Source organism: Palaemon carinicauda, chromosome 22 (genome assembly GCF_036898095.1).
Source record: "Palaemon carinicauda isolate YSFRI2023 chromosome 22, ASM3689809v2, whole genome shotgun sequence".
NCBI lineage: Eukaryota > Metazoa > Arthropoda > Malacostraca > Decapoda > Palaemonidae > Palaemon > Palaemon carinicauda.
The window spans coordinates 54,443,215-54,469,674 of NC_090746.1; the positions used below are offsets into that span (position 1 = coordinate 54,443,215).

At 41.0% G+C, this 26,460-nt stretch overlaps 1 protein-coding gene across 27 annotated transcripts in view; it reads right to left on the bottom strand.

Moving 5' to 3' along the window:
• The window catches only part of LOC137616448 (MAP/microtubule affinity-regulating kinase 3-like), a 272,442-nt gene that overhangs the window by 48,225 nt on the left and 197,757 nt on the right, over positions 1-26,460 (bottom strand). For 21 of the 27 annotated variants that reach the window (XR_011039431.1, XR_011039430.1, XR_011039429.1 and 18 more), the window contains 3 exons: positions 3,985-4,200; positions 3,649-3,693; positions 3,184-3,399 (listed from right to left, as the gene is read on the bottom strand). Coding sequence is in view for 23 of the 27 variants with exons in the window: in XM_068346208.1 (XP_068202309.1) it covers positions 3,184-3,399; positions 3,649-3,693; positions 3,985-4,200 (477 nt within the window). In the remaining 4 variants the exon portion in view is untranslated. The remainder of the gene's footprint in view (positions 1-3,183; positions 3,400-3,648; positions 3,694-3,984; positions 4,201-26,460) is intronic. The other 6 variants (XM_068346221.1, XM_068346212.1, XM_068346211.1 and 3 more) reach the window with 3 other exon arrangements.

The following is a 26,460-nucleotide window of genomic DNA, read 5'->3' on the forward strand; positions in this document are numbered from 1 at the left end:
CTGTTGTGTAGCCACCACACGGGCGATAGAAAACGTATCGAGGCTCCTGTGGGTCACGTCCTGCAGGTAGTGGGCTGTGAAGGTCGTTAGACGCTTCCAGACTCCAGCTTGTAGCACCTGCATCACAGAGTAGTTCCTCTTGAAGGCCAGGGACGTTGCGATGCCTCTGACATCGTGTGCTCTAAGGCGACGTGACGGAGGAGGGTCTGGATTCAGGGCGTGATGGATGACCCTTTGAATCCAGGCTGAAAAGGCATCTTGATGACCCTCCTCTCCGTCCTCCCTGTGCTCCCAAACAGGGCTTGCACGTGAGGACGAACTGCAGTTGTCCTTTAAGATAACCTCTCCGACTCCTTACTGGGCATAGTAGGAGAAGGTCTGGGTCATCTGCTACAGAACGGGGACTCGATATCCTGAAGGAGTCGAACCGAAGGTCCGGGACTCCAAGATTTTGAGTCTAGTAACCAACCCAGGGACGAACCTGAACGTTACCTCCACCTATCCTCTTGAATGGGCGACGTTGTACGAGAGACCATGAAGTTCGCTGACATGCTTGGCCGAGGCCAGAGCGAGCAGGAGCACCGTCTTCCAAGACAGGTGACGATCAGAAGCCTGGCGTAATGGTTCGCAAGGAGATCTCTTAAGAGCCCAAACCATGTTCCATGGAGGAGGTCTCACTTCCGACTGGGGGCAGGTAAGTTCATAGTTTCGTATGAGCGAAGAAAGATCCAGCGAGGAGGAAATGTCTATTCCTTTCATCCTGAAGGCCAGGCTTAAGGCTGAGCGATAGGCTTCCACCACCGAGAGCGAAAGGCGCATTTCCTCCCGCCGACATACAATAACTCACTATTGCTGGAATAGTGGCATCAGGGGGAGAGGTACCTCTCCCACGACACCAACCACATAAGACTCTTCACTTCGCCTGGTAGACCCCTGCGGATGACTTTCGCAGGTGTCGAGACATCAGCTCCGCAACTGGTTGCGGAACGCCTCTCTCTGTGAGGAAATGCTGGATGGTCTCCAGGCGTGAAGCCGAAGCGATGCTACGGCTTGTGGTAGATGTTGCAGTGTGGTTGTTTGAGTAGCTCGTGTCATGGGGGAAGCTCTCTCAGGAGTTCCGTCAGGAGATGCAGAAGTTCCGGGAACCACTCTGCAGCGGAGCTACTGTATTAGAGTCATCGACAGGTTGACCGATAGTCTGGTCTTGTTGAGCCCCTTCTCAACAAACAGAACGGTGGGAAGACGTAGACGTCAATGTTGTCCCACCGTGTAGGAAGGCATCTTCCCAGTGCCTTGGGGTCTGGGACAGGGAGTAGTACAGCGGCAGCTTGAAATTCAAGGCTGTCGCAAACAGGTCCACAGGGTCAGGACTTGTTGGCTACCAGGGGGGGCCGAAGACCACTCGGTACTCTCTATCTGTGAGGGCCTGCTCAGACTGTCGGAGAGCACATTCCTTTGTCCGGAATGAAGCGAGCCGATAGGGTATTGAGTGGACTTCGGTTCATCTCAGTATCTCTACTGCAAGATGAGAAAGTTATGAAAAGGTACCTACCTGCTTGTTGAAAAAAGCCACTACCGTGGAGTTGTCGTTCACGGAGTGCCTCGCCAGGGTCTGTTGAAAGTGTTGAAGGGCCAGAATACGGCCTTCATTCCTAGCAGATTAATGTGGAGGTACCCTTCTGGTTCTGACCATAGGCCTGATTCAGAACGTGCCTCCCCCATGCCCATAACGAAGTCGTAGAGGAGGCGGCAACAGCAGACTCACCAGGCCCCAACAGGACAGCTCTGCTTCGTTGGCACATTAGGCAAACGAAAAACTAGATAGTTAACTGTTTAAATAAAATAATCAGTTAACATTTATCCCCACGGGGGAACTCCGAAGAGGAACCCGAGGGAAAAGAACATAAGAATTACGCACTAGGAATGCGCCCTCCTCCCCCACTGACACTCACGGGAAGGGGGGGGGGGAAGGCGGAGAACTGTAACAAAACAGAATTATAACAATTATAATTATGTAATTCATCTAAGAATGTTCACTAATAGTAAGAACGAATGAACCCCGAAGGGAAGCGTTCTACACAGAAGCTGAAAAGTTAACAAATACAATTAGATTTGATTCAAAATAATTAAGACAAAATAAACGGAGTAGCAACTCAACCCGCAACGGGAAGGAAGCTACCGTAATATGTAGTAGTAATAAAAAGGGTGAACGACCTCAAGGAGAGAGAGACCGTAGTCAAACTAAACTCCCTCGTTCCCTACGCTGATAGACCAAGTTCCCCATAGGGAAGGAGGAACAGCGGAGAAACAGATTAATAAATAAAGTCCAGCGATGACGATTCCCCACGGCGCCCGCCGAAGGGAGACCGAAGGACCAAGGGAGAGATCGCGACCCATGAAATGTCACCGTGGGGGCCTGGGACCACACGGAGATGATGTCGTACAAATGAGTGGACTTCCTACACACACACACACACAGCACAAACACTGAAAAGGAAACTTACTGTATTTCTATACTCAAATATATACATAAACATAAGAATGTTTACATATAAAGTATAAGAAAAGTAAGTAATTAAGTAAAGACAAAACATAAATGGCTGACATGCGAGGACGGGACAGAGACGTCTGTTCTTCGTCCGAGCCTAAAATGAAGTGAAGCAGTTCACTGGTGTGTGAGGGGGGAGGGGTAGCTAGCTACCACTCCCCTACCCCCTTGCTAACTAGCGCAGGGGTAATAAACCCTTGTTAAAATTCTAATGGTTCATCATTTCAGCTACGCCGAAAGTAAACCCTATGTAAATAGCGTGGTTTGTATTTCGGTTACGGAACAAAGAGGTTTTACTGCCATTTCAAGAATCCTTTTCTTTTCTACTGAACTTTTCAGTAAAAAAAAAAAAAAAAAAAAAAAAAAAAAAAATATACTTTGGCAATCACTTCACAAGAAACATACCCAATGTTCATGGGGAAAAAAATAAACAAAACCCTTTCTTTAAGGGTGGGATTAGTACAAAACATACGAAACCCGATTATAGTTGATATAAGGAAATGAAATTGCTTAAAACGTTTACATTTTCAAATACTATAAATATATAATTCTTGTTTAGTTTATTCTTTTAAAAATGCATCCTTAATTTTCTAAGCTGTGATATACTAATTGAACCAATAAAAAACAAAACTTACCGTTTAGAAAATTTAGATGATAATTTTGAGAAGAAACTGGTCCTGCTCGTAGACGAAAGAGCACTAGTGTCCTGTGTCACCAAAGGCGCTCCTGAGTATGTGTTGTTATTCCGTCTATTTTGCCCACTGTGGAAGGTAGATCGACTTGGTACATTTCGGGGGAAGGGTGAAGTCCGATTCATTGAGCTTGGTGACACAGGTGTTTTGTTCGATGAGCTGAAAAGCAGCAATAATACCACACTGAGAAAAAAGCCCAATATCTTTTTTTTTTTTTAAATGCTTGTATAAGCCAGCAACTGAAGCCCATTGTTATAAATTTTAGCTTTGATGCACTGGGCATTAGAGTTTTCAACACAGTATACGATATATTTATTTCATTAAATCAAACAACAGCAACTAAATCTAGAAGAGAATTAAATTACATAGCAGTAATTATTGACAACTAGAAGTAACAGTGCACGCTACCTAAGCAATCTCTTGTGGTCCCCACTGGGTCTGGAGGCGACAGATCTACCGAGGTCATGCAAAAATAAAGTGTTAAATATGTCACACCACCCTTTATAGTACTGTATTTTAGTAGGTGTGGTTCAACCAAACTGAGTGTCAAATACAGCTAAATTGCTAACACTGTATTCTAATAAAAGCTGCCATGCAAACCACAAATTACACCAAAAACTAAAAATAAACACAAGGAAAAATAAATGGAACATAAAGAGCTGAGTGGAATATGAAAGAGAGGTGTGTTGAAGCTAGAAGCAAAAAGCAACAGGGTGTGTGTGCGCCCACTGAGAGACATACTACCTTGACCGTAAAGGATCTAGGGGGTGGTCTAAGGGCGAGAGATCCACTCGGCCTGGACCAGCACCCGTGCCCGCAGAAATGGACGCTGACTTGAAATGACCTTTTGCAGGTCGTGAGTTAGTGGCTGACGAGGGGTGGCCAGGGGACAGGCTGTCCACCGGGGCCCCCACCAATGAGGGAGGGGCCCCAGGGAGGAGTGGTACTGCAGCCACACCACTGTAGTCACAAGACAACCAGAGTTATCACAGGCCACACACGCACACATACAGCAACACCACCATACACATACACACGCAAACACGCTGTCACTCTCACCCTTCTGAGCCATATACTATTATGCCAACAGCCCTTTTTTCCCTAGGGACAATATTCTCATTAAACTAAAATAAATCAAGAGCACCATTAAGGTGGCCCAAACAAAGCAACTATTTCTCCTGATAAATTTAAAAGTATATTTGAACTAAGGGCTCAACTAAAAGGTGCTTGTGACTGAGTGAGTCATGCACGGGAGACCAGAGACCCAGAAAATCAGCACAGGACATGAGGGAGTGCATTGAATAGGGATGTAATCATATCATTTAACTTTTCAGCAGCAGCAGCAGCAATACTACAAGCAGCAATAACAGCAGCAGCAACAGCAGAGACCTACTACACCAAACCACTGTTTAACACTCACTTAGCTGCACCAACACAGAATATTGACAGACCATGTGCTGTCAACTGTCTTCAGTCTCAAGTCTGTGTAATTTTGTCTCCGCACCAGTTTTTGTTTACGTGAATGTGTTTATGTGAGGCATGTATTTCTATATATGTAATCATTTAAGAACTAAATATACACGCACACTGTACTACTTGATTAAATAAATGAACAACTCATTTTTATACAATCCTCGAACTAGCTACCACACACACAATTAAAATACTCTGCAAATTGCGTTCATCTTCGATTTTGCAGTTAAAAGGATAAACGTAACACCAACTGCTATTTAAATCTAAATGGTGCCACTCATAGAATCTACAGGTCACTTTTATTAGGATTACTGTATATCTATTTACAATAACATCAATTACCTCTTACCTTCTCAAACTACTGTACATACATTTTTCCGAATTTACTAATAAATACTGAGCTTTATCTAAGTGACAGATATATGGAAAAGCCACCTCCTTCCATAACCAGAATGGAAGCAGTGCACATGCCTTATTGGGCTAGTGCGTACTTATCCCAACATTGTGCATATTGTTGAATCCAGCCACGAAAGTTGAGAACTTCATTCAACTATGACTTAGATAATGTTTACTTATTAAAAGTGTATCCAAATAAAATGGATATGAATTAACATGTTAATGAGTCATCATGACTAGAAAAAAACAAAAAAAACCATGCACACTTTCTTCAATAAATATCTGTTAAGTAAATATACATGTATATATATATATATATATATATATATATATATATATATATATATATATATATATATATATATATATATATCAGTCATGTGCACATAAACTTCACAAATGTATGAAATAAAACTGTACAAATTCAATCTAAACAACAAATTTAAAAATAATTATCATTGAAAATCAAGTACAGTACTATATAGACTAATCTTATACTGTACTGTATATGTACATATAATCCTGAAGACTTCATTATAAATATTGTGATGTTATGTTTCTTTAGTCATCATGTTCACTCTAACAAAAGTACCTTGGAAAGCCTACTTCACTAATGTATTTGTAAATACATGTACTTGATATTGGCAGTTTTATCTGAGGGTGGGTGGCGCTAAGTGTTGGTTGGGCAAAGTGTTTATCAAGTCTTTTCCAATTCTGCTGTACATTGTATGGAACTTTCACTGCACATTAGGACACAAATTACATTACATGAGCTAATGTATACAAATGAAGAGGCATAACTCTAAACTGGGATTATCAAATATATGTAGCCATTCAACATTAAAACAAAACATCTAAGTATTTAAATAATAAAAGGGATCTCATTTCAGCAGGGAAGGATAGGCAGCCACTTTATCACAAAATATGAAGAACTTTAACTGCACCATTCAATTTGGTTTATCTATAATTAACTTCATCAAATTGGAATTTTGAAATTTTAAGACTTCATAAACAAAGTTCAAATAACCAATCATATGGATCATGGCACAAAATTAAAAAACTGAATGGTGCCTCTTTCATACAGTATCCTGGGATGACACAAGCGCTTACTCACCCTCGGATAAAACCACTCAGTGTTTTGCAGGCGAGTCTCGCGGGAAAGAACGAGCGCCTAACGGGAATGTGGACACTGACAGACAGACAGACAACACACAGGGGTCAGATCTCTCTGTTGTTGGTCAGTAACAAACTTCACCATCATCTACTGCAGAGCTATTGGGCCTCCTGCCATGTCAGAATCCATTTATAATTATCTCAGGCCAATAGTACTTTTAACTAGGCTCTTACAGCAGCATCGAGTCTACATTCATGAACATATGAACCACCTTGAAATGGCACAATTTAACCTGATAACGCAATTTCTTCCCCCAAATATCTCCAGCAGAATAATGGAGTACAATGAGACTTGTCGAGGGAGGAAGGAGAGAGAGGGGGAAGGGGGGGGGGGGGGGGGGGGGGGCAATGAGCAACACTTGTCATTCCATGAATATTAGTTTGAGCAAGTGAGGCCCCATGCACCTACAGGGAAGGGAACAGGGCCAATACACCTTTATGGACTTAAGGAGGGCAGCTTTTTGAGTTACAGGTTTCATTACACTGAATCAAAAAACTGAATATCCTGTTATACATTATACTTACAAGAAATGAAAATTGCCTTCATGAAAAGGTCTATGAAAAAAAAATAATGCTATAATCAACCTTAAAAGAATTAGACAATATCATGAAAGGAAAGTCTACCTAATAAAAATGACAATCTAGGGATTTAAAATTAGGATTTTATCACTCATGAAATTTTAACAAATATCTATAGAATTTATGAAAACAATCTACCATATTTATATACTGTAAATATTCGACCTGAAACAATAAACTTGCTACACAGGTAATGACTGACAAAACTAGATTATAACTGTTCAAGACTTTTCCCAATGCTTCAATGTGAATTCTATCTTTCACATAAAGGCTCCTAAAAATTTTCCTTTTTCATGCTGATCAAATAAATACTTTGACAGTATAATTCCTTATTAAAAATGTAAACATATCTGTAATATTACAATTGCTAAATGTTTTTTTCTTTCAGTTTCACCCAATTTTCCCCAATAATATACTTCCCTAGTCATCCCACCAACTAACAAATAGATTTATCAATCAAGCCCAAACCCCTTTTTGGGACATAACTCTTGTTGTACAGAAACTATTAGAGCTAATCACTAAAACTATATTTTATCATAGTTGAATAAATTTCCTTTCTTTTGATATACTGTAGAGCATTACATAAAGTATTTTGCAAAATCTTTAGCACCAAAATTAATGATAAACGGTGGTAGGTTGACAAGAGCACCAGCCATCCATGGAGATACTACTGCTGGGGAGGTATTAGATCCTTTGACTGGCCAAAGTACTACATTGGATACCTCTCAAGGGTTATGGCTTATTTTTCTTTTGCCTACACATACACCAAATGGTCTGGCCTATTCTTTCCACATTCTCCTGTCCTCATACATCTGACAACACCGAGATTACAAAACAATTCTTCCTCATTTAAGGCTTAACTACTGCCCTGTAGTTGTTCAGTAGTTACTTTCCTATGGGTAAAGGTAGATGAGACTCTTTACCTATGGTCAGCAGCTCTTTTAGGAAAAGGACACTTCAAATTCAAACCATTGTTCTCTAGTCTTGGGTAGTGGCATAACCTCTGAACCATGGTCTTCCACTGTCTTGGGTTAGAGTTCTCTTGCTTGAAGGTACACCAGGGCAAATACTTTTTTCTTATTCCTCTTCTTCTTGTCTTTGTTTTAAGTTTTTATAGTATATATATAATATATATATATATATATATATATAAATATATATATATATATATATATATAAATATATATATATATATATATAAATATATATATATATAAATATATATATATATATATAAATATATATATATATATAAATATATATATATATAAATATATATATATATATATAAATATATATATATATATATAAATATATATATATATAAATATATATATATATATATATAAATATATATATATATATAAATATATATATATAATAAATATATATATATATATAAATATATATATATATATATATATATATATATATATTATACATATATATATATATATATACATATATATATATATATATATATATATATATATATATATATATATATATATATATATATATATATATATATGAAAGATCTATTTTAATGTTACTGTTCTTAAAATATTTGATTTGAATTGCTCACTACTTCTCTAGTAATTTATTCATTTACCTACTGTATTTACTTTCATCGCTGAGCTATTTTTCCCTGATGGAGCCCTTGGACCTACAGAATCCTGCTTTTCCTATTAGGGGTGTAGCTTAGCTAGTAATAATAATACTAGAAGTAAAATACTTCATGAGGGGCACAAGGAAGCAAAAAACCCTTCAATGTAGAATAAGTCTTAAGGGATTTAATGTGTTAAACAACATAAAATTTCCAGTTCAATAGATAATGGCTTATGTGAATATTAATAAAAATATTTGTCTTCTCAAACCAAAAGACTAAATGACCTTATCTCAAAAATCATATACAGGACTATATCTGTTCATGCTTGAATTGAATTTAGATGTACAGACAGTCCCCAATTAACGAATACAATGGGGACCAAGAGACCATTCATAGCTCGAATTGTTCCTAAGTTGTTTCTGTAAACGTACCCCTAGGGTTAAATTTTGGCAAAGGGTATGCATAGCCTAACTCAGATGCCTACAATTTTCAGAAATCAAATAGTACCCCCTTTTATATGAAATCCAATATCGGGTTATTACAAATGAGGTTCGACTTATGTTATCATATTTATTAATATAAAGTATGTTGTTATAAATAAGAAACATACAGTGCTGTACGTACGCGGTGTTTGTACAGTCAGACCTCGTACATGGTTCGCAGTTCCGGTCTTTCGTCGCCAATAAAAAAAAAAAAAGAAAAAAAAAAGTGATGATTGTTTACCCAACATTAAGAATTTGATTGCTAATAGTTGGTAACAGCATTGGAATGACCAAGAACAAGACAATGCCTATTAAATAAAAATTTCGATAAAATTCAAGCTTGGCGATGATTTCAAATAGCTCTCACACTTCTATACAGAGCGCGCTGCGCGCCACCACCTATCTCTACCAGCTGATCCTAGCTCTCTCTCTGTACAGTGTGTATCCTTTGACGATGGTAAAAATTACAGCTACTGTACACTGGAACCTTGACATACGATTGCCCTAATATACGAATGTTTTGAGATACAACAGAAAATTTTCGAAAATATATGCTTTGATATACAACGAAATATTTGAGATACGATTTTGGGATGTGATAGTTCTATAGGCGACCGATAGATGGCGTTCGGTCTGTTTGTTTGTTGTTGCTGCATCCTTAACCCTTCGTTGTGTAGTTCGTTGTATCTCTGCCTATTTTTCGTGTTATTTTGTCTATTTTATTATTTACCATGGGTCCCAAAGCTAAAGACAAAGCAGGTGACAAGAAAAAAACCAAGAAAATGATTTCGAAAAGGGAATAATGCTTCCAAAACGAAATAGAATATTTGGTGTGAGAGAGAAATATGAATCATCACTCTCTCTCTCTCTCTCTCTCTCTCTCTCTCTCTCTCTCTCTCTCTCTCTCTCTCTCTCTCTCTCTCTCTCTGTGTAATAATGAAATCTTTTTTTCTTTGCTAAATCTCTTTTGACGCTGTATAATCAAGCACCACAGAGCTAAAAACTATCAAATATCATGCATCGGCGGTAGCATGTCTTATTAATAAGGGAATTATTTGATCAGAAAATTGAGGTTGACGACGGACTACGCCGGGTTGATCAGCTGATTTGAATGTAAACAATGCATAAGATTATAATTCGCTATGTTTTTAATTATAAATACGATACTAAAATGTGAATATTACATGCATTATTATTGGATACAGTTAAGTAAAACGCCAGTGAGAAACAAGGACGAAACAAAATGACAGAGACGAGACAGGGGGAGGCGGTAGCATGCGTGCATGTGTTCAGATTATCTGGACCTTGCGGTAGCACATTTCCTAAGCTGAATCTACGCCAAATAAATTAGCGAAATCTATGAATTTGGGAAATGCGAGAAGGAATAAAAATAGGAATGGGAGTACGTAGAATGAGGGATAAGAAGGCTTTTAGAATGATTAATTAGATAAAATGACGAATTAATCCTAAAAAGTGAAGACGAATAGAATCGCGAAAAATAAAAGACAACCCAAAGAGTTGGCACGATAGGCCCAGACCTGAAAGTGATGAAAGTAAGGAAAGTGAGGCCAAAAAGGCCAGACATGAAGGTGATGATGAAGCTTCATCTGTGCTGGATAATGTGGGAGGTTGGGCTGTGGCACCCTAGCAGTACCAGCTGAACTCGGTTGAGTCCCTGGTTAGGCTGGAGGAACGTAGCGAGTAGAGGTCCCCTTTTTTGTTTTGTTTCATTTGTTGATGTCGGCTACCCCTCAAAATTGGGGGAAGTGCCTTTGGTATATGTATGTATGTATGTATGTACGTAGTTATTAGTCTACATACGTAAATAAAAAGAAAACAAATCGTTCCCTGCCACCCTCCCTACCTCCTCCCCCTGCTGGCCTCCCGTCTTCTTTCGTTGTGGTAAGTTGAATTCCTTTATTTTCTTTATTGATTTTATTAAATTTATTATAATTTTTCACATCACTATGTTATTTTATCATTATTTGTGTTATTACTCGTTTATTTGTGTATAAATTGTGTATCTTATATGTAATTTAGCTGTGTTTTGGTGTGGTTTCATAGCGCTAGAACGAATTAATACATATTACATTATTTCAAATGGGAAAAAATGCTTTGAGATACAACTGTTTTGATATACAACGATGGTTACGGAACGAATTAAATTCGTATGTCAAGGTTCCACTGTATATCTAAAATAAACTGGATTTTGATTAAACTGGTGTTTCACTTAACCTGTTAAGCGTCACCCACATGATAAACCGTTCACCCCGATCTACTCGGTACCGCCTTCAACTGCATATTCCGTTCATGACTTTAACTGCCTTTTTCAAGTCATCAGTCTCGTGATAATGCGTTTACTCGTATAGTAAGTATAGGATCACCACTTGGCAACACACTCAGCATATGGGGGTTGTAAATAGAAACTTATATGATGTCTGGCAACTATTTTTCTGAAGGTAGCTTGATGTTAGAAAACTGGTTTCCTCTCAGTGCGCTTCGTGCGTTCATGCGGAATAGGTTGTTTGTTGTTCCTTTTGCAATGAGCGGTCTAAAGAGGAAGGTTATTTCTTTAGACGAAATAAATGATATTCTTGTTGAGGAATTTGATAATGACAACCTGTTTGATAATGAGAGTACTAGTTTTGAATCCTCCAGTGATGAAGATATTGAAGAAACAAAGTTTTCTTTCGATGCAGAGCGCGAAAATGACTTCTCATTGCCAAATGACTGGACAACGAGATTTCACAAAACTATATAGTTAAGGAAACGCCGAGAGAGAGAGAGAGAGAGACTTGTCCCTTTGCTTTTGTTGCTGATCCTGGCGTAAGATTTACGATTGAAGATAAAAAAAAACCCATTATAATAATCAGTATTATATAGCCTTTTGAAATGGAATAATAGTAGTATTAATTGTTTTTTTTTACTCCACCATTTAATTAATATCCCTACTTTTAACTATGAATACGAATTATAAGTATAAAGAAATTATATTAACTTTGAAAAATTATCATTAGTGAAATGACCGCTCAGGGCAAAAAAAGCGTGACGGTACGTTAGCGGCTACCTGGTCCAGTGGGGACGCCTAACAGGTTAACAGTATCCAATAATAATGCATGTAATACATTTTAGTATCATATTTGTAATTAAAAACATAGCGAATTATAATCTCATGCATTGTTTACATTCAAATCAGCTGATCAATATATATATGAGAGAGAGAGAGAGAGAGAGAGAGAGAGAGAGAGAGAGAGAGAGAGAGAGAGGGGGGGGGGAAATAAATCATTTGAAGTATTCTGGCATCCTGACATCGAATAAGAGAGAACAAATACTGTAACGAGTTATAAATGCATAAGAAAATTATGACAGATTATAACAAAATGGTGCTTATGTAATACCATACTAACTATATATAGTAGATGTTTTGAATGTTAAGAAATAGTATACACAATACTCTTTGTTATTGATTCGCTATGACGAATCGTAACCTATGCCACAACGCAACATCTTATGTGTTGTCTTGCACTGTATGTTACTGTTAAATATTACGATAATAATTGTTTCTTTTAAATAAATCAACAAAAACAGTGCATTCAATTAATTTTAACAGCTGCTCTCTCTCTCTCTCTCTCTCTCTCTCTCTCTCTCTCTCTCTCTCAATATAAATATTCTATTTCTTTTCAGAAGCATTGTTGCATTCTAGAAAATTACAATCATTCAAATAATTAATTGTGCTTTAATAAAACGTTAATGTATCTTTGTTTTAATTTTAGGGTTTATTTCATTAATCTAAGTATTTTGGGTGCAGTGATCATAAATGTTTTATGAAAGCACAATTAACTATTTAAATAATCGTAATTTTCTAGAATGCAATACAGCTTCCGAAATGAAACTGAATATTTAGAGAGAGGGAGAGTCGTCTGAACGAATCAAAAGCAAAGATTATTGTGTATACTATCTATCAACTTATTCAAAACATCTACTCCATATAGTTATTATAGTATTACATAAACACATATGACTTATAATCTATGATAATTTTCATATAAAACATTTATAACTCATTACAGTATTAGTTCTCTTATATAAAACATATCTCTCTCTCTCTTAAAAACACTGTAAATATGTAAAGTAAACAATAACGTACGCTGCTGTAAATTAAGCTATGACATCAGAAATAGATCACATCAGAATTGAGGGGATCCATTTCTGATGACAGCTTACAATACTGAAATAATAATTTGTAAATTAGTACTGTAATGTACTGCTAGCTAAACTATACAGTACAACTCAATAAATAAATATGTAGACGATAAATATTTTACCATACCGACTACTTAGGATAAAACATTGCATACCCGCACATCTACATATCTTCGCTGTCTTTTACTCTCTCTCTCTTTTACATTTATATTACACAATGCAGTCAAATATATAGTACAGTGCACTGTTATGTATTTAATAGATAAAGAAAAAATTAAATATGTTCTCAAACCATTTTCTTGCAGTGACAGAGATATGATGAAGGGAGACAAGTTACCCAACACCTGGGATAATTTGCCATTATCAGATAACTCGGTGTCGTCTTAAAAATCATGCCAATTTTAGAAAAATTTACTTGATATGAACATGCAATATTTGCTGTCTTTTCACCGCTATCTAGTTTCTTGATAAATTTAGGTTTGACATTCATGTGTGTTGACCGCTTTCTTTTTCTTCTACCTATATCACATTACTGTTATGCTGTTGAACATTAACTTCACATAGCTTAATAATGATATTGGTACATATCAGTCTTGTACAAATTAGAAAATTTGGGAATTAATCTTCAATAGGAATTGGAAATGCATGTGCGGTCTTTTCCTGCCATAATACAGTATATCAGTTTTGATCAGGTAAATATTGAATTACAGATGGTTATTTGATGAGGTTTAAGATTGACATTTGATTCTAAAAACTTATGGTAGCTGTTCAATGCTATTAAAGTTTGGGTAACAACTTAAAATTAAACAAGTATATATAGTACTGGATAGCCCCTATTCATAAACAATCCAGTTCAAAAAATAAGAACTTTTTCTTTCATTCTTCATTACGTGTAAATTTACTTTCATACATTACATGAAATTTTAACTTTTACATTCCCCGGTTAAACGAATACAGGTTGCATTTTGAAGTCACCAGAAATATTTCAACTAGTAATTTCATTGAAATTCCTACCCATCTAACACAAGCCTGAGTAAGTTCAACAGAAGTTATACATCTTAATGTTTCTCTAACATAACCACAGAGATGTAAATCTCAAGCTATCAAAGGAATGCACTACAGAAACATAAAAACTCCCCATTCATCATAAAGGCCTTTCCAACTACTGTCAAATCTTCAATAGAAAAAAAAATTCTTACCAATCATACATTGTCTAGCCTAAGCCAACTTATGTCTCCATTACCATTGCCTATGATAAGATATCAGACAACCTAATACACTATCTGTATGTTGGACGTTTAATTTTATAAATTTTCAATACTTCTTTACATTAAACTGTCGCTTAAATTTCATATAAAACACTTTGTTCCTGAACTTTCCTTCTATAAGACTCTATAGGTTTTTGATACTTCTGTATATGAAACAATCAAAACACCACCAAACAGGAATTTTTTCTTCGATATGGTCTTAACTCCTCTAAATTACCAGTTTCTCTTACTCTCACTTCGTCATATGCCATTTTCAACCTTTCTTGATATTTACTTTTTACCCCCGGTTTTATTAGCTGTTCAACCCTCACTAGCTCCCTTTTACATCAACCTACTTTATTCCCCCTTCTCTTTTGCTACAACTAATTTTCCTTCCACCAAAAAATGATCAGACATACCGTTAGCCATACCCCTAAACACATGCACGTCTTTCAATCTTCCAAACATTCTTTTAGTTATCAACACAATCCATTAATGCCCTTTCTACTACTCTTCCATTTGCCACTCTTACCCACGTATACTTATTTTTATCTTTCTTTTTGAAAAAGCTAGAACTTGGAGCAGTAGGGGATTCAGCATTATTGAAGCTTCTTCTGTGGTGGATAACGGGGGAGGGTGGGCTGTGGCACCCTAGCAGTACCAGCTGAACTCGGTTGAGTCCCTTGTCAGGCTGGGAGGAACGTAGAGAGTAGAGGTCCCCTTTTTGTTTTTGTTTCATTTGTTGATGTCGGCTACCCCCCAAAATTGGGGGAAGTGCCTTGGTATATGGATGGATGGTCCTAACACACTATTTAATCCTTCTGTTGATGATAGCCTAACAGTTAAGTACAGCATATACTTTTATGTAATTTGTAAATTAAAACATTTTATGCAGTAATATACAGTACTGTATAAAAATACAGTTTATGGTGAGAAAATACCTGACCCGGCCTATCTTTAAATTGGAATAAAAAGTGAAATTAATCATTAGAAAATATATCTTGCAATACATCTAGGATATTTATGACATCCCTGCATGATACTGACATCAGTCAGGACATATATACCTAGAGCATTCTTTTTAAAATGTGCGATATTTTTACATACTGCAGCATCTCTACTTGAACAAATACTAAATCAATAATAAGATGAAAACCATATGTAAGTTAGGCCTTTATCGATTTCCCAAGAGATACAAGAAACAAAGAAATTGATAAGTTGTGTCTCTGTCTCTCAAAGACATTTCTTGAAGTTAATGAGAGGTAGACAATGCCAAAAAGACAATAAACATTAATCTGATATCTTGAAGTATAATTTCATTTCTATTCTAAGAGTATAAAGCATGCATCAAAGTAAACAATGCTTTCTTTAGTTACTAGTTGTAGAAGAATAATGAGATGCTAAAAACATCCTACACATTTAAGAGGAAAATGCTTGTGAATATAAGAAAGGAATCTGTGTCATAAAATGTGAATTCCTAAAACAAATAGCAAAACATCAAGATTTTAGAGGTAAAGTAGGTTTGCTTACATTTGAAAGGTAGGGATTACTACTGAAAATTTCATAGAGATGAAAACAAATGCTTTACCGTATTTTAAAGTATTCAAGATATCACAAAAAAAATTTGATAAAAAAGGTAAAATAAATTCTGAATACTATAATTTATTTCCCCTTAGGCTACTGATTTTGCCTTTGGAGACTTTAAATAACTGGAGGAATTTCCAACAATTACACACTTGCATTAATTATTCCTTCGTCAGCTAACCCTTTGCCTTTCTTCAAAGCTAGTTGCTCTGTAAGATACCTAGATTGCAAGGCACAAAACTAAGTAGGTAACTGGATCCTTATATCCCTCCTCTCACTAAGGCAAGACCTCTTAAACAATATAGTTTTAATTTGGGAGATGGCGTTTCATATCGTAGATGCTCTTAATTTTTCTCATTATGAGTGATGTAGCAGATCAGTTGGTAGATTATATTTTATTTTGTAATAAGTTTTTTTTTTTTGCAGATTTTCACAATACTCTATTTATAGGTGTACTAGGTCATTAGGGGCCTACCCACACACTTATGATTGGTCTTTAGTGAATATTTAATTTCATGGATTGATACGCTTGATTTCCTGACTGGATGTCCTGTTCTTAAATCTGGGACTGAGCCATAACTTCTACACCAAGGACTTCTATAATCTCAAGCTGTTTTCTCGTTTGAAAGTGCAATCAAGAACAATTTGCTCATTTCCCAGCTCTTGGTATCCTAACTGATGTTATCAATAACAGACGTACATTTGTTACATAATATGTTAACTACCATAGCGTATGTTCATTAAAAACATACAATACTCTTTAATTGTCTTACTTTTATGCAACAGACCTCTTATCACACAAAACTTTAGTGACCATGGAAAATGTTTCCCATGAAAGTCCAACCCAACCACACAATGCCTCCATTTTTCTGTACCTTCTATCATCAATTTAAATTTTCACCGATATGTCCTTTACATTGGTGCAATCTTTGTGTTCTGGGGTCTGTTTTACAAATATCATTGTGTATACTGTACTTAACACTTCTCATTCATGGATGGTAGTGTCCATCAACTTATAGCATGAATGCATATTGTCAACTTTCAGTATTTTTAAATTGAGGATTTTGGTTGTAAGCCATTTTGGATGGCTTAATTTTCCAATGTAATGCTGAGGAATGATTCAATTTTGTAAGGGTAGTGTCTGGGTAGCATTATAGCTTTATCACAGCCTAGTTTAAATTATTGTTTTACCATATTCTCTTCATTTTGATTAGTTTGCCTTCATGAAGTTTTAGTATTATATTTTTAGGGCACTTGACCATCATCATGCAAGAGTTATGGTAGTGCTGTGGAAGAGGATGATGACCCTATACCTTGTTCATGTCGACAACAATATTTGCTTTGACAGAATTTTACCAAATTAAAAAGTAACAGTTCTTGGTTTTGAAGAGCCTTACTAACCTAAAAGTAAGTAGTAGGTTGGCCAGGGCACCAGCCACCCATTGAGATACTACCGCTAGACATTGGGTCATTTGACTGGCCAGACAACTTACAACACTGAGATTAATTAAACATTTCTTCTTCGCCCAAGGGGTTAACTACCTAACTGTATTTGCTCTTTGGGTACTTTCCTCATAGCAAGGGTAGGAAAGACTCCTTAGCTATGGTAAGCAGCTCTTCTAGGAGAAGGACACTCCAAAATCAAACCATTGCTCTGTAGTCTTGGGTAGTGCCACAACCTCTGTACCATGGTCTTTCACTGTCTTGGGTTAGAATTCTCTCGATTCAGGGTACACTATTCTATATTATTTCTCCCCCCCCCTTTTTTTTAACACAATTATATATTCTTTCTCTTCCTCTTTTCTTTTTATTTTTAAGTATATCACAAAATTTTAAGTAATTTATATTTTTCCTAACAGTTCTTACCTCGAACTACTTTCTTAGGAGTATCTGGGGATCTCCTCCCAACCGACCAGAATTTTGTGTAGTTTCCCCTATCTCCGTTTTCCCTAGTGGGGTCCCTCTGTGGCGGATGGATACTCGCCCTGAGGCGACCCGGGTCAGCGTGCGAGATCAAGGAGCTAGGTCTCGGTCGTCAGTAAGCTTTTGATAACCATATATTCGAACTCCTGTAAGACACTCGGGGAAGGCTGGGCGGGCAATAACCCGAAAGTAGTTCGAGGTAAGTACTGTTAGGAAAAATACAAATTACTTAAAATTTGTGATTTGTTCCATCACGGAGTACTTACCTCGAACTACTTTCTTAGGAGACTTACACTTTAGGAGGTGGGAGTGAACTTATAGGGTGGGGGACCCTATTAACACCATGAGACTGAACCTAGATAGGAGGCTAGGTTTAGCTGACATATAAGACAGGGTTGAAGACTCGGGGGAACTACGCAAAAGACTTTCTAATGCCTATGTAACTCACCTCTATGAAAATCATCCGGACATGGGCGTCTCCAACGATCAACTCTCACATGGGCGGAGGACAAGGAAAAGGAACTGGGGAAGCAAGGAAAGGGGGGGTCAGCGTGCGAGAGCAAGGAGCTAGGTCTCGGTCGTCAGTAAGCTTTTGATAACCATATATTCGAACTCCTGTAAGACACTCGGGGAAGGCTGGGCGGGCAATAACCCGAAAGTAGTTCGAGGTAAGTACTGTTAGGAAAAATACAAATTACTTAAAATTTGTGATTTGTTCCATCACGGAGTACTTACCTCGAACTACTTTCTTAGGAGACTTACACTTTAGGAGGTGGGAGTGAACTTATAGGGTGGGGGACCCTATTAACACCATGAGACTGAACCTAGATAGGAGGCTAGGTTTAGCTGACATATAAGACAGGGTTGAAGACTCGGGGGAACTACGCAAAAGACTTTCTAATGCCTATGTAACTCGCCTCTATGAAAATCATCCGGACATGGGCGTCTCCAACGATCAACTCTCACATGGGCGGAGGACAAGGAAAGGGAACTGAGGGGAAGCAAGGAAAGGGGGGGTAAGGAGGAACTTGTGTCACTTGGAATTACTTCCCTCGGGCTTCCCCGAGGCTTCAACCTTAAACCTGTTGGAGTGCGGAAATGACTGGCTCAATGGAGAAGGAGTCCAAAGACTTCCTTATACAGTCTTTCAGGTAATGGGCCGTAAACGTAGACTGTCTGGACCACATACCTGCTTTCAGAATCTGGCTAACTGCCATGTTCTTGTCAAAGGCCAAGGACGTGCTGAGACCTCTAATGTCATGGGGGCGCGGTTTTCCCGGCACCGTGGATCCGTCACTGTCATAAGCCTTCTTTATGACTTGTCGCAGCCAGATAAGAGATGGTGTTCTTGGACACCGCTTTCTTCACATGGCCCGAGGAAACACACACACTTTTGATCCCCGGTCGAAACCTGGCTGTCCTTACAATATATTTTCTGACCGGGCACAAAGACATGTCTTCGGGGTTGTCCGAACGTGGAATTGCTGGGACTGAGAAACCCTCGAATCTAGGGTCCAAGGCAGCAGGATTTTGAGTCTTGGCCACAAAGTCCGGAAGAAACTTAGAGCTCAGGTCTTTCCAACCTTTCGAGCGTGAGACCCGTGGAGGTCGCTAACTCCTTTAGCGGAGGCCAAGGCTAGGAGGAACACCGTTTTAAGGGTAAGGTCTTTAACGTGAATATCCATGAGCGGTTCGAAGGATGGCTTAGATAGGACCTTAAGAACTCTGGCTACGTCCCATTGCGGTACTCTAGAGGAGCGGGGGGAACATGATAGCTCAAAACTCCTGATGAGCATAGAGATTTGCCGAGAGGCCCCTAGGTCGAGTCCCTTGAGGAGAAAAAGTTGGCCCAGCGCGGCTCGAACTCCCTTGATAGCTGGGATAGAAACACCCAGGTCGTCCCTCAGGTGGACCCGGAAGTCTGCGATCTTATGTATAGATGCGTCCAACAGTCTCAGGTTCTGGGAGGCGCACCACCTTACGAATGTGGCCCATTTCGCCTGGTAAACCATGACTAAGAATTTCCTTAGATAACCAGTCATCCTCGCGGCGGTCTTTGACGAGTACCCTTCCTTCCTCAGCAGACGCTCGATAACCTCCACGCGTGTAGCCGGAGGGACCGAGGGTTTTCGTGACTTTCTGAAGTGGGGCTGACAGAGGTCTTCCATGTCTGGCAGCAGCCACGTCGGGAGGATAGCTAACTCCTTCAGGTCTACGAACCACTCTCTCTCCGGCCACCAGGCCGCTACCAAAGTCATCTGCATGTTCCTTGACCGTCTGACTCTGTTGAGGACCTATCTGAGGGTCCCGAAGGGTGGGAAGGCGTACAAGTCGAGTCCGTCACACGGGTGCTGGAAGGCGTCCTCAAACGCTGCTGCTGGGTCTGGAACTGGAGAACAGAATATGGGGAGCTGGGCGTTGAGCCTCATGGCGAACAGGTCTATCACCGTCGACCCCCACTTGTGGAGGACTGCTTGGGCCACCTTCGTGTGTAGAGACCATTCTGACCCTACCACCTGACCTACTCTGCTGAGGCCGTCGGCTAAGACGTTCTTCCCTGGAATGAATCTGGCCGTTACTTTGATGTGCTCCTTCTCGGCCCATTCCAGAATCCTTGATGTGAGGTCGCACAACTCCCTCGACTTGAGTCCTCCCTGAGTCTTCGCATAGGCTACCATGGTGGCGTTGTCCAACATGAGAGCCACCGTGTTTCCTCGGAGACAATGAACTAACCTTGTGAGTGCTCTCTGGACCGCTAACAGCTCGAGTTCGTTTATGTGCAAGGCCCTCTCCTCCGGGGACCATTTTCCCTTTGCTGTTTCTTCGAGGAGATGGGCTCCCCACCCCTCCTTCGACGCATCTGTGAAGAACATCATCTCTGGAGGGGTGGTCGCGAATGGCATTCCTTTCAAGGTGTTCGTCCTGTCGGACCACCACCGCAGTATTTCCTTGGTCCCCGGTGACAAGTCGACCATATTGTGTGGAGAATCTCCCCGAGACCAGAGTTCCTTCAGGTTCCATTGAACCGTTCTTAGTTTGAGCCTTCCCTGAGGGACCAACTTCTCCAATGATACCAGGTGGCCCACTAATCTCTGCCAGTCCTTGGCTCTCCTTGGAAGGGGTGAAGTACCTGATCCAGTGTCGAGCCTCTCTACGGCGGGGAATGCTTTCCTCAACTTGGAGTCCAGGACCATCCCCAGGTATGTCATCCTGATGGAGGGAACTAACTGCGACTTTTCCCTGTTGATGGTGATCCCCAAGTCCCTGCAGAACTGTAACACTTTAGCGCCTTGCTCCTTCAATACTGCCTCCGAGGCTGAAAAAAGCAACCAGTCATCTAGGTAGCAGATCAACCTGATCCCCTGCTTGTGGGCCCAGCTGACACTGCGGTGGACACCCTCGTGAACACCTGCAGGGCTGTCGACAGGCCGAAGCATAGGGTCCTGAATTGCAGAGACTGGGAACCCCACTTCACTCTAAGAAACTTCCTGCTGGAGGGGTGGACAGGGATCTGAAAATATGCATCCTTGAGGTCCAGGGACATCATGAAATCCCCTTCCCTTAAGGCTGGCAGCACTGACTTCAGTGTGTCCATCTTGAAGTCCGTCTTGCTGATGAACTTGAGAGGCGAGAGGTCGATGACCGGTCTCCAACCCCCTGTCACCTCCACCAGAAAGAGCATGCTGTAGGACCCGGGGGTTCGAGTCCTTGATTGGTTCTAGCGCTCCCTTGTTCAGCATGGCTGACACCTCGTCTTGTAGTGCTGCCTTTTCAAGGGGTCCTTGGGTGCCAGCCATTCTGCCCGTTGATCGGGAATCAGAGGGGGCGGTTCCGTCAGGAAGGGAACCCTGTATCCCTCCCTCAGGACTGTTACAGACCACAGATCCGCCCCGTTGTCTCCCCATGCTTGCCAATAACGTTTGAGGCATCCCCCTACCTGAGGCTTCGGCAGGAGTAGGGGGGCCTCTCTCCCTACCTCCTTCTGGAAGCGCGACTAGAACGGCATCTCCTGGAGCCGGAGTATTTTGCCCTAAAGGAGGCCTGAGGGGTAGTACTTCCTCTACGGAAGGGCTGCGAGGATTGTTGCCAGGACAAAGAAGGAGAATCTCTTCTTGTCGGGGCCGTAGAAGGGCGGGGTCCGTCCGGCGCAACCCTTCTATGAGCGGGACGTCTCACTGCAGGGAGTCTGGGCTCCCCTGCCTCCTTGAGCTTGCGTACTCTCTCCACAGCCTCTTCAACTGCTTTCAGGGGGAAGACGGAGTCACCCCACACCGGCGAGTTCCTCAGGCACTTTGCTTCGCGTTCGGGAAGCTTACGGTACAGCCTGTTAAGCACCGTGTCTCTCATCCGTAACACCCAGTTAGCTGTCTGTGTGAGGGACTGAAAGGTGAGGAATTTCATAGCCCTCCCCCCTGAGCGGATCAGTTCCTGGAGCATTGCCTGCTTTTCCGGCACTGTTAGGTCATGAGACAGTTGGAAGCCAGCCAACGTGCATGCCCACCAGTCTAGCCACGAGGTCACGTTCACTATATCTTGGGCCGTACTGTATCTTCCATCATGGAAGCCTCCGCTGGTGAGAAGCACACTGGAACAGAGGGTCCTGTCTTCCGAACTGCCTTGGTTGAGAGTAGCTATTGCCGCCTCCACTGCACGGGGTCCAGAATGCCGCCCGTCCGGAACATAAAACCTCTTCTGGGTCCTTAGCCCAGGAGTAGCTTGAAGGACCCTTGGGCTCTAAGAGAGTTCACTTGTCCTGCGACATATCTGTCAACGTACTCCATCCCCAGTTTCACATCCGGAGCCAACGGAAGGGTCAAGGATGGCTTCTGTTGGACGGGGTTATCCACCATCCTCCCCAACCCTGTCCCCAACCCTGCTCCGTCAACGGCTTCGGTTCGTCTAGCCTGTGATGGTGTCTAATAAGGGCTAGGACCTTCCTATACGAAGACACCTCGTCAGCGGAACACTCTCTGCGTCCATCAGACCGTCAACCACCAGGTCCTCCGTGTCGGGTACATCGACGAGCACGGATGGATCCATGTAGGAGGCTGTGTCGTCTTCTTCCGGCTGGTTCGATGGAGCGGATGCCTCCGTCACAGGTGGAGCCGCCGAGACGGAGGTAGCCGTCATGGGTCTACCTCCGCTCGGGGAGATCCGTGGGGTACTGGAACCGTGGTGTACCACCGGTTGACCAGGGTGCTTTGACAGAGCTGCCGTGGTACTGGGTACGAATGCCATGATACCGGGCCGAAACAGCGGCTTTCTCCGCTGGGCGGATGGAGCCGGTGACTTGGCGTGCAATGGCAGGGCTAAGTCAACATGTGTAGACGGCTTCGACCGACGGGCAGATCGAGCCGACGCCACACGGGGCAAGGGCACGAGGGCGGCTCCAGAGGCCAATGAGGCAGACACTGGAGTGGCAGAGGCCCTGTTCGACCCACTACAGGGGAAAGCTGCTTGAGCCCACTTGTCTCTGGAAGAGTGCCTCTTCTTGCTCTTCCTCCTCGAGGTCTTCGCCCGTTTCCTGGAAGGGCCTGAACGAGAGCTAGACTTCCTCCTTCGAGACCTCTTCCGCTTCCTTCTCGCCTCCCAGGGGTCGGAGTCCTCCGATGATGACGATGAGTAAGAGGAGGAAGAGCCGGAAGAGGAGCTTGCTGAGTCCTCCGTCAATGATGCAGGGTCCGGCGTGAAGGGCTGCATGAAGTGTGACGGGAGCGTAGACGAAGGCGCCAGGGGAGTCCGTAGAGCCTTCCTGGAAGCGAACCAACCCGCGAATTCCTCATCCTGACGCATTGGCGATCTGAAGGGCGTCCTTGGCGCCGTCCAGACGATGGAATCGGGGTTCGAAGAACCTGTAGGCTACCTCTCTTTGTCTAATCCTCCCCCGGGCGCTGTAGTACCTGAAATACACTGCCACGATGCATGAGAAGGAGCCGATCCAGTCTTCCCCCACACCGGGTCTTCGGCCGAGAAGGGTCCTGCAGGCACCAGAACCTCGTCTCCTGAACACACTCTCCCCCCCCCCCACACACGCCTGCGTAGCAACAACTGTCCCCACATCAATCACATCAGACTCATGGGGAACGGCAATGGGCTGTTTCCCCGCAACGGACTTACCTCGTAGGGGAAGGCGACGAGGAACCTCTCTCCGACGGAGCGGCAGGTGACGCTAACGACAACACGGCGCCGCCTTCTTTTTCGTGGCGTACAAGGCCCACTGGATTACCGGCCAGGACGCACACTCCGGACACGTGGAAGTAGGGGAACACACACTACCCCTACACGAGGAGCGAAAGCCACACACCACAGGACTTACCAGCCTTAGGCCCGGGGCAACGACGTTGGGATTCCATAAGGAAGCACTAAAACACCAAGCAACACAAGAACACTGGGAAAGGAGGTGAATAAAAGGGCACAAGGGAATGAGTACAACACGAGGGAACCGCATGGTAACACAAAGGGTCGGACGGGATGTGAACTACGCCACGACCAGAAGCTTACTGGCGACCGAGACCTAGCTCCTTGCTCTCGCACGCTGACCCGGGTCGCCTAAGGGCGGGTATCCATCCACCATAGAGGGACCCCACTAAGGAAAACGGAGATAGGGAAACTACACAAAATTCTGGTCGGTTGGGATGAGATCCCCAGATACTCCCAAGAAAGTAGTTCGAGGTAAGTACTCCGTGTTGGAACAATTATAGTTTATATATGAAAGGTCTAATTTATTGTTGTTATTGTTCTTAAAACATTTGATTTTGATCATTCATGACTTCTCTTGTAGTAAATTTATTTCCTCGTTTCCTTTCCTCGCTGGGCTATTTTACCCTGTTGGAGCTCTTGGGCGTATAGCATCCTGCTTTTCTGACTATGGTTGTAGCTTAGCTTATAATAATAATAATAATAATAATAATAATAATAATAATAATAATGATAATAATAATAATAAACCTAAAGCCCCACTGGATGGCATGTGAGATTCTTCCAACACAGTCAAGAAAATATATTTTGATGGGACTGTGATGCTTCTGCCTCCCTTTTTGCATCAAGTGATAAGAAGTGTTGGGATTCGTGAGGCTCCCACTTCCTCATGCCTTCTTTCTCGCACAAATTTCCCCACCAGAGGGGATTTCCTAGAGGTTCTTGAAAACTGTTGTTCCCCTAAGGAAAGGTACAAAACAGTATTACATATGTATTACAATGTTATACCTTCACTGTCAACCTGTTTCAACCAACTGACTCCCACCGCAAACCACACACATCCCTCCTGCAGCTGCTATAGTCTACAGATCCGTCTAGCATAGACGTCATTCACGATGACAGTGGATAAGCATCAAATCTTCATTACCTACACACTCATTTTTGCCCCAGACTGCTGATGCTTGTGGCTCATCCAAAGTCTCCTGTTGACAATGATACAGTATATCCATACAGTTGACATAAACATTAATTCTTGGTGGTTCTGATAAAGGAATATTCCACTCCATAAACATGTTTATCCTCCTCCTCGAGGATTTTCTTTTAAGTAAGATTGATAAGTCTTCTGACATCAGAACTAGCAATCACTAAAGCTGAATGCATCATTGGAAACAGAATTTGTAGCTTTGTATAATGGAAAAACTATTTCATACTTTATTGTCAGCAAATTTTTTCTTATATCAAAGTATACTTTTTATTATATTTATCGGCTTTTCACTTTTTTATCGGGCACGAAGATAATTACCGCTATTATCTTAAAATGACACGAAATTAAGTGGCACTACAGGAAAAACTTCAAATGACCATTTTGAGATATATTGGTAGGAATAAATATGGTCAGTGCAAAATGATTATCGAACGGTTAGGTTACCAAAAACCCTAAAACGGTTATTTGCTGTATTCTTATACGCACTGCACTTTATACAAATTTAGTTATTCTAGCTGTGATCTGATTTTGGGATGATATTGCTGAGGTGTAACTGGATGATACCTTTATAGTAGGACAATGAAACAGAAGTTGCAGGAGTCTGGACAGCAAAATGGAACAAAACAAAGCCTAACATATAAAATTAAGAGAGGCTGCAGCAAGGGGTCAAAGTGACACTTAAAACTCTAGAAATATCTACAGTGCACTGATGGCAATACCCCCACCCATGGCCACAACTTCACCCAAGTGCACTAATTTTAACTTTCCCCATATCTCTACGATTTCCATTCAGATAGTTTCCTTTGATTTTCATTCTAGCATTCATGTGGTGTTCACCAATTTTGCTTTTCCTTCAACTTCTACTAAGTTAATTAGAATGTGTTCTTCATAAAAAAACAGTAATTATTTAAAATCTTAACTTTTCCCAAACTTCATAATTTCTAAATGCTCCATCACAAATGGTTTTGAGTTTTGTTAAAACATTGTACAGTATTTTTTTTTAATAAAACATTTTACTATATAGCAAATTCACAAAATTTAGCACATGACATGTGTATATGAATTACTTCAATAATAATAGATATCCTTTAGCTCTAATATTCTGTATTGATTTGTCTAATGTTTTCTCCATTTTATTATAAACACTTT